Source organism: Martes martes (genome assembly GCF_963455335.1).
Source record: "Martes martes genome assembly, chromosome: 2".
Classification (NCBI taxonomy): domain Eukaryota; kingdom Metazoa; phylum Chordata; class Mammalia; order Carnivora; family Mustelidae; genus Martes; species Martes martes.
Window position 1 is genome coordinate 142,379,769 of NC_137889.1, and position 14,302 is coordinate 142,394,070.

Consider the following 14,302-nt stretch of genomic DNA (forward strand, 5'->3'; position numbering starts at 1 on the left):
AGAAGGGTTCAGGAGACAGGCTTGGGCGGGGATGGGAGTGGTCAGGGGCGGGTGGGGGTCCGCACCACAAGGGTCTGCAATACACCCATTTGTGGGGACACACAGCCCTACTCAGCCTGGAAATTAGGGTTATATTCCAGGTAAGAAGGGTTGCAGAGGGGTTCTAGGAACATCCAGGAGACCACTGACCCCAGCCTGGGTGTCCTGGAGGGCTGCCTGGAGGAGGTGCACTGAATCTCAAAGGAAGCACAGTGGACAGCCAGGGGGAAGACAGGGGAGGAGCACTGCACAAGGAGCCCCATCAATGCCAGTGAGGGAGGTACAGGTGGAGGTGTTGGGCACATGAGGGGGAGCAGGAGAGCAAGGGTTGAGGGTGGCCAGGGAGGCAGGCGGCCTGAGTCTTCGTGAACCAGGCTCTGGAACTCGCAGAAGGGCTGGGTGGGCACTGCTTGCACCTGGGGACCCCTCCCCGGTTCCTAGGGCCCCTCCTGCTGCGAGCGGGTCACTGTGGTGGGTGGGGGCCGAGTGCCCTTGAGTTCCCCGCGCTCCTCCCGGGAACACAGCTGGGCTTCACGCCTGGCTCTAAGGCACAGAGTAAGGTGGTGGGAGGACTGAGTCCTGACCCGCAGCTGCCAGGTCGTGAAGCTGCTTGGGGCAATGGAGAGCCCAGCCGCTGGCGCGTTCCTCACCAGAGGAAGTCCGACTCCCGGCACCTGCACACCCGGGACTCGAGCGCCGACGTGAAGCTCCGCCCCTTGATGCACCAGGACGTGGACTTTCTCTTCCGGAAACTCCTCTGCTGGCCCATGATGCAGCGGTCGCCCTGCCATGGGAGCGCGGGGTGAGGACAGGCCAAGAAGGGCCATTGCCCTCCAGTGGCTTGGACTGCAGTTCATGCCCGCCCCCAGAAAACAGCTGAGTCTCAACACCCAGGCAGCCATGGAGGACAGGGGTGAGTTTCCTTTCCCAGATGGGGAAACTGAGGGCTAGAGCAGAAGTGGTATGCCTGAGGTCAAGCGGGAGCAACCTCTCTCCCATCCTGACCCACAAGCATCCATTTAGCACCCATTATGTTCACTCTTCCCCTGGGCCTGAGGGGTCACTGTGCTGTTGCCGCTCCAGCCCTTACCTATTTCACTTAGTGTGACCAGTCTACCTTTTGTTCTAGAAACATCTATGTGTTTGAGCTTACGGGGTGGGGATGCCCCAGACCGCCTCCCCCCCGGGTGTTTGGTAATCTATGACACAGGCCCCGTGCTATCCACCCACCATGTCCCAAGCCCCGGACCCCAAGCACACTGGACTGCACAGTGGGATCACAGCCTGTGACCCCGTGTCCCTGAACACTCAGCGTGACAGAGGCACCAAAGGGGTCAGAAAATCCAGCCGAAGGACTGCGTATCTCAGAGCTGCTGGGGTTCTGGGGGGCCCGTTGGAGGTGAGGCTCCCAGTGCCATGCAGGATAGGGGGTGCCTGGGCAGAGGAGGCCACCTCCTGCCCCAGCCCGGGCCCCAGCCCACCTTCAGGTCGGTCAGGTCCCAGGAGCCATAGTCCTCCTCGCTGCACTGCCTGGAGAATGAGGGCCGGAAGTCCACCTTCACCAGCTCCCAGTCGGAGCGGAAGCTGATGTGGCCGAAGACACTGGGGAGGGAGGAAGAGGGAAGGGAAATCACCTTGGCCCGGCCCGTGTCACAGTGGGAACCGCTTCCCCTCGGGGCCTCGGGGCACCCCTGCTTGCGGGCCCAGTGACAGCTCTCCTGCACTCTCCCAGAGTCCCAGCCAGCACTGTGCCCAGCCCTCTACAGGCCTGTGTTCCTGGCGGTGGTGCCCCCAGTGTCCCCACAAGGGTCACAAGCTGTCTGTGGCTCGCGGACGGCACAGGTAGAGGTCACCCCCATGGTTCCCCTCAGTGGATGAGGAAGTGGGCACAGTCGTGTCAGGAGCCCGGGCCCCCCAGCGGCCGCCTGGACCCCGCAGCAGCCGCCCGGGCCCTTCTACGGCCTTCCACGGTCCTTGCTTCTGTTCCACCAAATGACAGGGGTCAGCTGGATGCAGGGTGCTTCTCTTGCCTCTGTTGGCATCACCACACCGGGGGGCTGACCCACAGACACCCAGGCTGGCCTCACGGTGTTGGGGGGGTCTGTCCCCGGATACCGAGGTCACCGTGCCAGGGACCTGAGCCATGGACACCCAACTCTGCAAAGCTGGGCCACAGGCTGTTTTTTCCAGGTGCAACCAGCCATCCAAGGAAAGGTAACAAGCCACCATAAGGGGTCACCGTAGCAGGATGGGAAGACCCCCCAGCCTTGTGCTCACCTCCTGTTCATCATGTGGACCCCGCCTTGGTGAGTGGAGAAAGCAGGGCAATAGCACACCATGGGTGCTCTTAAAAGGCCAGCTGTGTACGGGGTACCCATGGTGTGCTAGGGGTCCCTTCTATGCTGTCTGGTCTAATCCTCACCACAGCCTCGTGAGATGAGTCCACCCCTATTTCACAGAAAGGAAGACTGAGGCACAGAGAGGTTGAGTAACTTGCCCTAGGTCACACAGCTTGCTTGGACCATCTCCTCTCCCTCAGCAGTCACTTGCTGAGCACCTACCATGTATATAGATCCCTTCCTTTCGTCAAGGACTGCTATTTCAGGGGCTCCAAAGGCCACCACAGAAGAGGGGCCTAGCCTGCATTCCTTGGGTCCTTTCCCAGTCCAACCTGCTGCATTTGGGATATATCACCAGAGGCTGAGCATCTGGGTGGCGGAGGTGATACACCTTGTTGTATTCGATCCCCTTCCAAGCAGGCTGACAGGGACGGGATACTCAGTGAAGGACAATCATGACCTGGAAGGATCCTAACCCCCTTCTAGGATGGTAGGTGAGAAGTGTCTTGAGTATCTTCTTGGGGACCTGACAGCTGGCTCTGAAGGTCCGAGGCTGATATTGAAGAGTTTTGCTCTCACAGGGCAGCTCTGCACCAGGCAGGCCTGGGTCAATGCCCCCTTTCCTGCATCTGTGACCTTGGGCAGGTTCATTCTCTCTGTGTACCCATTTCCTTGGCTTTAGAGTGGAGACCATAGCTCTGGCCTTTTAGGACTGCTGGCGGATTGGCAATGGTTTGTGTGGTATGCAGGCACACACCAGGGGCTTCACCCACATGCACACGAAGCAATTCCTCTGCTCCCCAAAACAGGCCTTGAAGTAGATACTACTGTCTTTATTTTGCAGATGAAAGCCCCCAGCTCTGCAGGCTGGCCGGGGCCTCCTCGGGTCCTTGGGGCCCCTGAGCCTCCCATTGTCTCAGCCTTGACCCACCCCTATGGTCAGCCTTGTCTCCCGTCTCCCGAACAAAGCCTGCTAGGCTTTACGGAAACAGAGTGTGGGGATCCTATCTCAATAGGGACACTCTCTATGGAGCACTCATGGCGCCCCCTGATGCCGAGTGGACCGGTCTCCCTCCTGAAAATCACGTTATCCTGAGAACAGCGAGTGCACATCGGACGTGTGCTGACACGACCTACTGACCACGTGCGAGGTGCTGGCTCAGTGTCTCACCTTCTCCTTTCCCAAACTGTGAGGAATATACTGCTGCCATTCCCACTTTACAGACAAGGAAACAGGCTGGCAAGGGACCTGCTGAGGATGGCGCAGCCAAGGCCACTGCCCGGAGGAGCCCTGTTGGCCGCTGGAGTTGGGGCGAGGTGCTGGGGAAGCACGGTTAGTGCTGGCGGGGTGAGACTGTCACAGAGCATTGTCCCCACCCAGGAAAGTCTCAGCCTCACTGTGCTCCCGCCCTGATCCCAAAGAGGCTGGTTGGGTTGATCTCCATAGTCAGCTCCAGGCAGTCCTCCCAGAGACGCAGCTGAAATGCAGAAATATCTGTCACCCCGTTCATTCTGAGTTTTAGGATGAACAAGCCCAAGGCAGCCCGTGAATTGCCTCACGGTTAATAGGGGAGAAGGGGCCACGTTGGGCAATGTGGGCCAGGAGCCCCCCCCCATAAACAGCCCCCCGGCCCTGGGCACGGCACAGGAGGTACAGGTGGGCAATGGGGAGCCAGCTGGGGGGGACACGTCCAGAAAGGCGGCGGCGGCGGGCAGCTGGGACATGAACTTTGGGTAGATTTGGATAAAAGTCACCTGAGAAAATGTTCTCAACTGTAGGAAACAGGACAGCAGGGGAGAGACAGAGACATGGAGAGGGAGAGAGAGACGCAGAGATACAGAGAGGGAGAGAGGAAGGAGCAAGGGCTGGGGGGAGGATGTCAGGTCCCAGCGAGGACACTCCCACAGCCCAGAGACATACACGTTTGCTCTCAGGTTCCCGTGCGTTCCCTCTTGTGCCATATGACCTGGCCCGTGTCAGCTGGCATTTGGAAAGCGTGTGGAGACGCAGCTCCGTGAGGGAGGATCCCTCCTCCTTAACAAGTTATAGTATCTGCCTGTGAATTTGGCCATTGGCATTCTGGGGATCAAACACTCTGTCTGTGGCCAAGAGACGAAAAATAGGGCTGTTTCTGGGACCAAACCCAGTCCTGGTGCTGTGACACGTGGGACCAGGGACTTGGCGTCCTGAAGCGCCAAGCCCAATGCTCTATGATCGAAAGTGTCCCCATTTCTCAGCTGGGGAAACTGAGGCCTCTGGCCCGGCAGGCTTGCCACCCTCAGCACTGGCATTTCTGCGAGGCAGACACCAGCCTTCTCGTCACACCCCAGACGGAGAGCACTGTGTCGGACCCCAGGCTGGAGCCCTCCCTCCGCTTCCCACACAGGCTGACACTCTGCTGTGTTCCTAGGAGGACCCACTCCCCCAACCCAGACCTGAACCTGCGACAGCACAGATACGCGGGGCCACAGAGAACATATCACGTCCCCAGGTGGGGGCATGGTGGTGGCTGGGTGTTCAGGGAAGCACCCCAGCCAAGGTCTCCAGGACAGCATGATGGGGTCGCCTCCAGCTCTGGGGACCAGGCAGAGCTGAGGTGACAGGGGCCCCTTGCCTGCCACTCCCTTGGTGCCGAACTACTGAGATTTAAGCACCTACAGAAGTGAGGTGGATGACACCTCCTTCCGTGTACATTTCTTATGAGGACAAAAGGACATGATGTAACAGGCAGTGGGTGCTCAGCAAGGCGTCCCCAGAGCCCTTGTGCAAGGGGCCACACTGCTCAAGAGGCTGGGAGGGCACCACGTTGCCTCTGTCCTGGTGACAGGAAAGGTCCTCCCTCCCACACCTCCCCCACCGATGAAGGGTCACTGTGCTGGATTTCCATCTGCCAGGAATTCAGATGGCTGCCTACCCCGATCATCTCAAGTGCCCAAGAGAGGAGCCCACACTCACTGCTTCCTGTCCTGACCCATGCCATCCGTAGCTCCCTGAAGCCTGGGACGTGTGTGCAGAAGTGGGGGTGGTCCGCGGTGGTGAGTGGGGGGGGTCCGTGGTGGTCAGTGATGGGGGGCTGTCCAGGCCCGTGCTCCCCGCCACACCCCCCAGGTAGCAGAGGAGCTCAGGGCTCCCTTCCCCCAGTCTCCCCGCTAATGGAGGGACAGCCTGGCCCTGCTCAGAGCGGAGGGAGGCCAGGCGGGGCGGGTAGTACTGTCTGTGCTGGGCAGTTTTTTGTTATTTTGGGTCTAAGGTTGGGGGTTCATCCACGTAGGCCTCTGCAGGGCGGTGGGGGTACGGCTTGGAGGCCCCCTGGAAGCACACAACATGCCAACTGTTCTCTAACCAGGCAATAAAGCCGGCCTGCCGCAGGGCACATGGCCTCCCCAGGCTGCGCCCGCAGGGACAGGGGTCCTGCTGCCGGCTGCTTTCCTGGCCAGGCCTGTCGATTCCAGGAAACACGGAGCCAGCAGAGCAGATGAGCCGTCCAAATCCTAACGTGGGGGAAGCACTGACTCCTTCCCCACCCACAGCCCGTCCTTGAGCCTGTGTCTTATCCACCCCATCCCAGTTCAAGGTCAGCTGCCCCAAGATGCCCAAGACACTGCCAGGCCCCAGCACGGCCCTTCCCCACCCCACCAGCTGGCCCTGGGACACCGGCATCATTCACACTAGTGAGAAAGGGGGCCACTCTCTACTTAAATTCGACATCTGCCCACCAGACAGCCAGCTCTGGGGGTCCTCGGGATCCTTGGTGCCCAGAACAGCACGCGGCACATGGCGGGCCATGCTGGAAAGACTGGAGAAGCACTGGCCTCCGTAGTCTCTGAGGTGTGGAGCTCAGGGGGCCCGGTCAGCGGGAGGAGGTGCTGCACTTCCCTCAACTCTCTGGGCCTTGGGGAAGCTTCGGCCCCGTCCACCCGGACAAAGAGAACGCAAGGAGGCTGACTGCACGCAGTGAGTCGGAAGTCTCAGTGGAGGCACCCTGTCCACAAGCCGCAGCCCCCGGCCCTGAGCAGAGCAGGGAAGGTTGCAGGGCCCTGCGAGAGCTTCCTGGGGCTGCCCCAACCATTTCCACAAACTGAGGGCCGCGAGTAACAGAAGCTTATTTTCTCCCCGTCCTGGAAGCCATGAATTCGAAATGTAGGTGTTCACAGTGCGGGGCCCCATCCGCAGGCTCTAGGGGAGGGTCCCTCCTGCTTCTTCCAGCTCCCAGGGCTCCGGGCAGCCCTGGGATTATGGCCCCCACCCCCCCAGTGTCCGCCTTGGGTCACTGTCTGCCCATGGGTCGGTCTGCATCCCTCCCCCCAGGATAGTGTGACCTCCTGACATCTGCAAAGACCCTGCTTCCAAATAAAGTCACAGGTTCTGGGTCGCTGTGCATTCTGGGGAACGTGGTCTCCCTAGGACAGGTGTCATCAGTAAAAGCAGGTTATGCCAAGCGTGACCAGGCATACCGAGAATCGGGGGCTATTAGAAATGCTGGTTCTCAGGCCCCGCCCCGGTGCTTGGATCGACCTGAACAAATCCCCAGGAGGGCGGTTGCCCAGGAAGAGACTTCGAGAGCTAGAGCCCCTCTCCCTGGCATATGAGGGCGTGTGGAGGGCAGTCAAGCTCTGCTCTCTCATATCCAAACAGGGCTGCCCCTGTACCCCTCTTCACCGTGCCCAGGGCAGAGTTTGGCCCAGAGTAAGGTCTGGCACCCCCTGCGGGTTGGCAAAAGGCCTCACAGCCCAGAGCTGCAGCCCCAGAGCCCAGCCTGCCCCCGGCCACAGCCTGGTTCCTCCCTGCATGGGTCCATGTGTGTGTGTCGGGTCCTCCCTACGCAGTGGGCCTGGGAGCCCTTCGGAGTGCCAGGAGCTCATAATAATAATGGTGATGATGAGGACGAAAGCTCCAAAGGCAGCTTGGGGCGGTGGACAGGAGCTGCCCTTGACCTGGTTCCAGCCCTCACCACCCAGGCGATCCTGGGCAGGGGACAGACGTCCCCAGGGGCGGGGAGGTGGGCAGGGGACAGGGAGATAGGAGGAGACAGGCGTGAGGTTGGAGAGGAGAGGAGGACGGGGAGGGAGGTAGGAAGGCCAGCGCTGCATGCGCCCCGGAGCAGCAAGGCCATCTGCCCGTCCCCCTCCTGTTGCACTCACGTCATGACCAGCGTCTCATCCCCTGGCTCACTCAGCAGCCCGTCCACGAACACAGAGGTGCTGGTGAAGTTGTGCGTGCTCCAGGTCAGGCCCTCGTCCACACTGAACCTGCAGAGAGTGGGGAATCACCACCGTAGGCAGGCGGGAGCACGGCCCGTGTCCCTGGATCCAGCCCTGCCTGAGCCCCGAGGCCAGCGCTGCCCAGCTAAGGGGCTGTGGGGTCACATCAGCCACCCGCCAGCACCAAGTGGCCTCCGCATCTCCTTAGTAACACTATGACCAAGAAGTTCCACGCGTGTTGTCTGAGTACCATGAAGCTGCTTTGCAGCCCGTGGATGGCAATTATCAGGGTCTTGGAACATCCAGGACAGCCCCACGCGATGCCTGAGCCCAGCCCAGGGGTGCCAGGCCAGGGACAGAAGCTTACTGCCTCCCAATGCATTGTATCATGGTGTCATAAGCTTGCAGTGCAGAAAACTCTTTTTCAGACTAAAGTGATATTGACTTCCTGGCAGCTCCCCCACCTCTGCCTTCTTCTTCTTCTTCTTCTTCTTCTTCTTCTTCTTTTTTAAGATTTTATTTATTTATTTATTCGACAGTGAGAATGAGGGACAGAGAGAGAGAGCATGAGGCAGTGGAGGCTCAGAGGGAGAAGCAGACTCCCCGCTGAGCAGGGAGCCCAATGTGGGACTCGATCCTGGGACTCCAGGATCATGACCTGAACTGAAGACAGGCACTTAACCAACTGAGCCACCCAGGCGTCCTCTGACTTCTGAGTCCAGAGTTCACACCTGCCCTCAGTCCCCCACAAGCACCCTTCAGAGGTCTGAAGCTGATCCAAACGCCCTCTCACCTGGGCACATCCAGCTGGCTTCCTTGCCTGGCCCTACCTTCTCCACTTGACTAACTCTTGTGGATGCTGGCACATCACCTTCTCTGGGAAGCTCTCCCTCCAGTCCCCCAGACCATGCTGCGTTGCTGTTCCCTGTTTCCCTGTGTCCCAGTGCCTGGCCCTGCCCCCACCCCCCATGCTGGGCCCCTGTGGCATTACTTGAGGATCTTCAAGGGGATGGAGGTGTCCTTGATAGCTGCGATCACGCCGCCGTGGTCCAGGTAGAGGACGTGGTGCTCCTCCTCGAACACCTGCAGAGGGGGCGGGTGACACCCCGAGGGCAGGTCACTCTCTCTGGGGGCAGAGCTGTCAATGCACGGGCTGGGGGTCACCAGCAGATGCCAGCTCCCCAAGGCAGGGCCAGCCCAAGGACTCCCTGCGTCCCCCAGGCCCTCCGCATGCTCTCCCACGCCACCCAGACTCCGTGAGTGAGGGATGATTGAATGAGACCATTGAGGCGAGAACGTTGGGAATAAACACCACAGGCAGCCTCGCACAGGAAGGGCTCGCGCACCAATACGGTGGATGGCGTGAAGGCAAGAAAAAGATCAGGGAGTTCGGCAAACCTCTATTTGACAGTAATCCCCAGCAGATGTGCCACCTCCTCCAGGAAGCCCTCCCTGAAGCCAGGCTGGGCGGGGAGCGCCTCTGGGCCCCGGCAGGGGCACTTACTACACTGTTTGTCCTTGTCACCTCTGGCCAGGGAGGTCCTCCCAGGCGGGGCCTGCCTCTGGGTCCTCTTCATGGCCCAGCACGACTCAGCTCAGAGGTGAGGGGGCCTGTGCTCAGGGAGCATGTGCGGGAATGAATGAATGAATGCATAAGGGCATGAATGGATGAGTTGTCACTAAGTCTCCAGGTGACAAAAGTCAAGCGGCCCGGACAGGGCTCACATAGGAGGAGACACCTCTGGTGGCGTTGGGATTGGTGCTCCAGGTCCTCTCCGTCTGGGTGCTGGGATCCAGCGACAGAGATGAACGTCTGCGCCCCAGGAATCCTGGGGCACTGGGGTACAACAGGCCAGAGGGACAGAGGCCCACCTGAGGAAACTGAATTCCCAAGCAGCCGGGCTTCTCCTCCAGGAAAGAGAGAGCTCCCTGTTCCAGGGACTATTCAAGGAGCCTCCTCTCTGGGACCCCCGGGCTGCCAGGCATGGTGGCAGAACCACGCTGTGTCCTCGGGTTGTGCTGGGGGCCCCTTGCCGCAAACACAGCTGTTTCCCCGGGGGCGCTGGTCCTGTCGCTCTGAACTTGCAGAGACCTCTGCTGGCACCTTGGGCACCCAGCTTCTTGCTCTGTGGGGGGCCTACTCCACTTTCTTCCTGGGGTGCTCAGGCCGTGGAGCAGCGGAATGCAGTCATGAAACCACTATGTGTGGGTTCCCAGGGCCTGGCTGTCCCAGAGCAGGAGCCGCTTCTACCCCAGGCCCAGGCTCATACCCGCTGGTGCAGCTCTGTGTGTGCAAATAGCTGGGGGCTCCTCCCCGGAGGACAGACAGCATTGACCATGTCCCCTCACCCCAAAGATGGGGGGTCTCCAAGCTACCCCCCTGGATACCACCCAGAGCGACTCCACTCCCATAAGCCTGGGACTCTGCAAGAGGGGTGGGGGTCTGACCCCCACCAACGGGGTCGTTCTGTGGCTCATCAGCCCCCGGCAGCAGGGCCCAGGGGCAGGGGGCCTCCCATCCCCATTTCTCCCCACTCCCCGCACCCCGGGCTCCTGAATGTCTTCTCGTTTGTTTTGGGGTTTTTTTTTAATTTTTTTTTTTTTTATCGTCCTAGGGAACTTGTGTTTTCAAAAGCTTATGTCCATTGAGCAGTATACACGCAGTCATCTGTAATTCATATTCTAAGAGCTCTCCTCTCAGACACGTGTTATTACATCCTTCAGTCTGCATGCGCCCAGTACGCTGTCCTGCCTTGGGTGACCGTCTCAGCCCGTCCTCTGCCACCCCTCCCCCCGACCCCAGCTCCAATCCCCATGGAGCACCTCTCCTCTCCCCGGCTCCAGCCCCCCTGCCCCTACCCACGGAGGCCAGGCCCCTGTTCTACCCCAACCAATCCCCACACTCCCCGAGCATGGAATGCCAGCAAACAGCAGGATACTAGGGCCCACTGTGAACACCTTCCCATCGTTTTCTCGAATATTCAGACAACTTGTCTGTTTCACCCTGGCCTCCTCCATCTAACAGGGGGCATGTTTCTCTAATAAATGGATGGATGGTGACCTTTCAGGAAGTTTAGGCATCTTTCACGGGCTTTCATGAAATAGAAACATTCTAGCACAGTAAGTCTCTTGTGCCCTTTTCAGAATTCCTTGTTTCTTGCATATTATTAAAAATGTCAGGGCCTTACACCCAGGCTGTAGGTAAACAGGGTACCTTCGTGGCTAGCAGCTTCCCGGCTTTGTTTCTCTTCTCAGGCCCTGCCGTGACCTCGAATCACCCCCCCGCAGATGCCTCCCTAACCCAGACTCAGCAAGGGCCCCTGAGCCGGCCTCTCCCCCAGATTCTCCTTCTCTTCCACATCTCTGCTCTCCCTCAACAGCCGCCCCCGATGGGAACCTGGGGAGCACCACTGGCCCCCACTTCCTTGCCTCTAGGCTCCCAGGAGAGCTCAGCCCCAGCCTCCAAGGCCCCATGTGGCATGCGCCAGGACCCCCTGGGCCTGGCATTTACTCCCATTGCTTAGAGCCTGATGGAAACGGGTCTGAACGATCAAAGATGCATGTCAGATCTCTAACTCCCCAGCAGGGGCTTATGCAGCAGACATGAACACCTGTTATGAGGAGCTCCCTGTCCAGCTGGGCAGGCTGGCTGCAGGCTGAAGACTCATGTCTTGGGACACGTCTGGGGCAGGGGGCAGGGAAACCACAGATCGGATGCATCAGCAGGGGTTCTTGGCAGAAACCGTGTGTGGCGGGTACCAGGCCCCCGGCCTCCTTACCTGCCTCCAGGTATGGCCACAGTCCGACGTGATGTACATTTCTTCTTTATATTCCACCAGCTGGGAGCCCAGGTTACCTGGTCCGAAAGAACAGGGGCAGGGTTGCCCTTAGGACCAGCCCACTTTTGGCCTCACCGAGGTCTGTGCCCAGACAAATGCCCACGTGACAGTCACGTGTGCACTAGGTCTACATCTCTCACACCCAAGCTGCCCGTGCACATGCCCTCTCTGCATTCTTCATATGCTGACCAGCCTGTGGAACCACTGGGTTTGGGGCCTGCATCCCAGTCTGTGCAAGGAAGGATTAACATTGCAAGGAAAGCTAGTGTCGGGCTGCGCTGGGTGCTTTAGGGGTCCACGGGGAGTGAGGGGTTCAAGAACAACTGTGGAGGGCCGATCAGGGAGTGGCAAAGAGGACATGCTCCAGGTGGGCTGGTGTGGGGTTGTGGTGGCCCCTGACAGCCTTCACACCAGGCCAGGACACAGCTGGGTTTGCATTTGGAGCCAGCTCCCGGGGGCAGCAGTGCGAGGTAGACCAGAAGTCCGGGGCAGCATGGGACGTACAGGTGAGAGGCAGGCTAAGCACCAAGGAATTACTCATTAAATATGTTCAGTGATGTTTGGAGGAATGTGAGGTGGGCACCAAACTATCTATCCATAGTTCATTTAAGCCCGGTACTAGGCTGGCTGATGGCTCACCACCCTCAAGGCCACTCTCTAGACTCAGACTTAAATCCTGGGGTGGTACCAGAGTGGGAAGATGCCCAGCTCAGTGTCCAAGCCAATCCCAGCCTACAAATAAGGACACTGAAGCCCTTTTGGATCCTAGCCTAGAGCCCCAGAGGCCTCTGTCCTGCATGACCTGTACATCACTGGCCATTAGCTGCATTGTTTATGGGGTACTCTCAGGAGCATCTTATACACAGTTGAGTTTGTATGTCTTTGGAAAATTCCAAAGGAGATGGATTGTCCTCAAAGAGATGAGTGAATATGAGTTCTAAGCAGAGTGACAGTTTCTGTGCCTGCCATATTAGCTGAAGTCCAACCAAACACCAATATGTCCATCCATCCAATCATTCATCCATCCATTCATCCATTATCCAACCATCCATCTATCCATTATCCATCCATTATCCACCCACCCATCCATCTATCTATCCATCATCTGCCCATCCACCCATCCATCCATTCATCATCTATCCATCCATTCATCCATCCGTCCATCATCCATCCACCCATCCAACCATCCATCCATCCATCCATCCATCCATCATCCATCCATCCATCCATCATTTATCCATCCATCCATCCATCATTTATCCATCCATTCATCCATCATCTATCCATTCACCCATCTATCCATCCATCCATCATCTATCCATCCATCTACCCATCCATCCATTATCCATCCATCGATCATCCATCAATACATTCTTCATCCATCATCCATCATCCACCAATGCATCCTTCATTAGTTTACCTATCCATCCACCCACCCGTCATCCCTCCATCCCCACATTTCTCTTCTTCATCAATCCCACCCACTCATCCATACCTGCATTTGTTCAACACCATTTGCTGAGCACCTGCTCTCTGCCCAGCCCCTGTCCTGAGCCACAGGGGGTCTGAACTGAATAAACCACAGCCCCAGCTCCCAGAGAGCTCTCAATCCAGCTGGGAAAGAAGTATGCCATGCAACTGCACACAGAGCCAGGATATCTGGAAGCCCACGGAATTGTGACAGCAGACAGGGGACAGCTAATGGGCCCAGGAAGGGAGGCCATCAAGAGGAGACTCCTGCAGGGAGTGACCTCCAAGTTGTGCCTGGGGAGACAAATGCGTGCTGGCCAAGAGAGAAGGAAAGGGTGTGCCAGATGGAAGGAACGGCTGGATTAATGGCATGGAGGTGGGAAGGCGCACAGCAGAGGTGGGGGTGGAGGGGCGGGTGCTGAACCAGGTCCCCTCTCCCTGCCTGGCAAACCGGCGCCAGTGCTGAGAGATGGCCGTGAATGCATGAAAGGAGCAAGTTGAATGAATGAATGAATGAATGAATGGAATGACGGGGGTGGGAAGGAAGGAGGGCTGCCCTTTATCTCCGCAGCATGGTAGACGCCAGCAGACACGCTGGGATGCACACATGGCACACGGAGCTGCGAGGCGAATGTCGCGGTGTCAACAAGACTCGGCAGGCGAGCTCCTGTGATTTTGTGGTGCAGATGTCTGTCTTCTAAGGGACGCTATCTGTTCTCCTTGCTTCGTCTACCAAAGCTGTCAGGCTGCCAGTCACCCAACAGGCACTGGGGAAAATAAAGGGAAATCCACAGAATGTGTCCCCAGGCTGTCAGAGCAGAAAGACCTGAGCAACACGGAGGCAGTGCCCTCATTTTACAGATGGGGAAACTGAGCCCCAAGTGTGGGGCAAGGATGTGACTAAAGGAGAAGCGGGGAGGCTGCCATGGGCTTGCCTCCTCTCTGTAGGGCCCGGCAGGTCAGCTGGGCTCCACAGTCTCCATGAGACTGAGCGTGGTGAGTGACCCCCTCCAGATCCGTGAGGCTTGCTTGGACAGCCAGGAAGCTCATTCTGGGTTTGTAAGGACTTTGGGTGACAGAAACATTTAAAATTGTGCATTTGTCATTTTAGTCAAGAATCTGGGGATTCAGACCACCAGGATAGTGACTTTGAGGGGCTGAGAGGCAGGAGGGCCCTATGGGTGTCCCCTCCCCCGGGAGCCTGGGTTGGATTTCGGGCTTCCTGAGTGACACCTTGCAGGTGGGGCAGGGAATTCCTCTCTTCCAGCTCCCACCTGCTCTCCTGTAAAGAGAGGGGCAAAGGTCTCAGGGTTGGTGCAGTGACTAGGAACTCAGTGCCTGGACGGAGGAAAGGCCCGGTCACTACAACGTCTTGTCCTCCCTTCCATCCCATCAGTGGCCCGAGTGCTCCTA

The 14,302-nt window shown here is 58.5% G+C and overlaps 1 protein-coding gene across 1 annotated transcript in view; it reads right to left on the reverse strand.

Moving 5' to 3' along the window:
- SORCS2 (sortilin related VPS10 domain containing receptor 2) overlaps positions 1-14,302 on the reverse strand; it is a gene marked incomplete at both ends in the record, with an annotated part of 422,366 nt that overhangs the window by 17,186 nt on the left and 390,878 nt on the right. Inside the window, 5 exons of the mRNA XM_080797075.1 lie at positions 690-823; positions 1,521-1,641; positions 7,521-7,628; positions 8,572-8,663; positions 11,360-11,436. Of these exons, the coding sequence (XP_080653201.1) occupies positions 690-823; positions 1,521-1,641; positions 7,521-7,628; positions 8,572-8,663; positions 11,360-11,436 (532 nt within the window). The remainder of the gene's footprint in view (positions 1-689; positions 824-1,520; positions 1,642-7,520; positions 7,629-8,571; positions 8,664-11,359; positions 11,437-14,302) is intronic.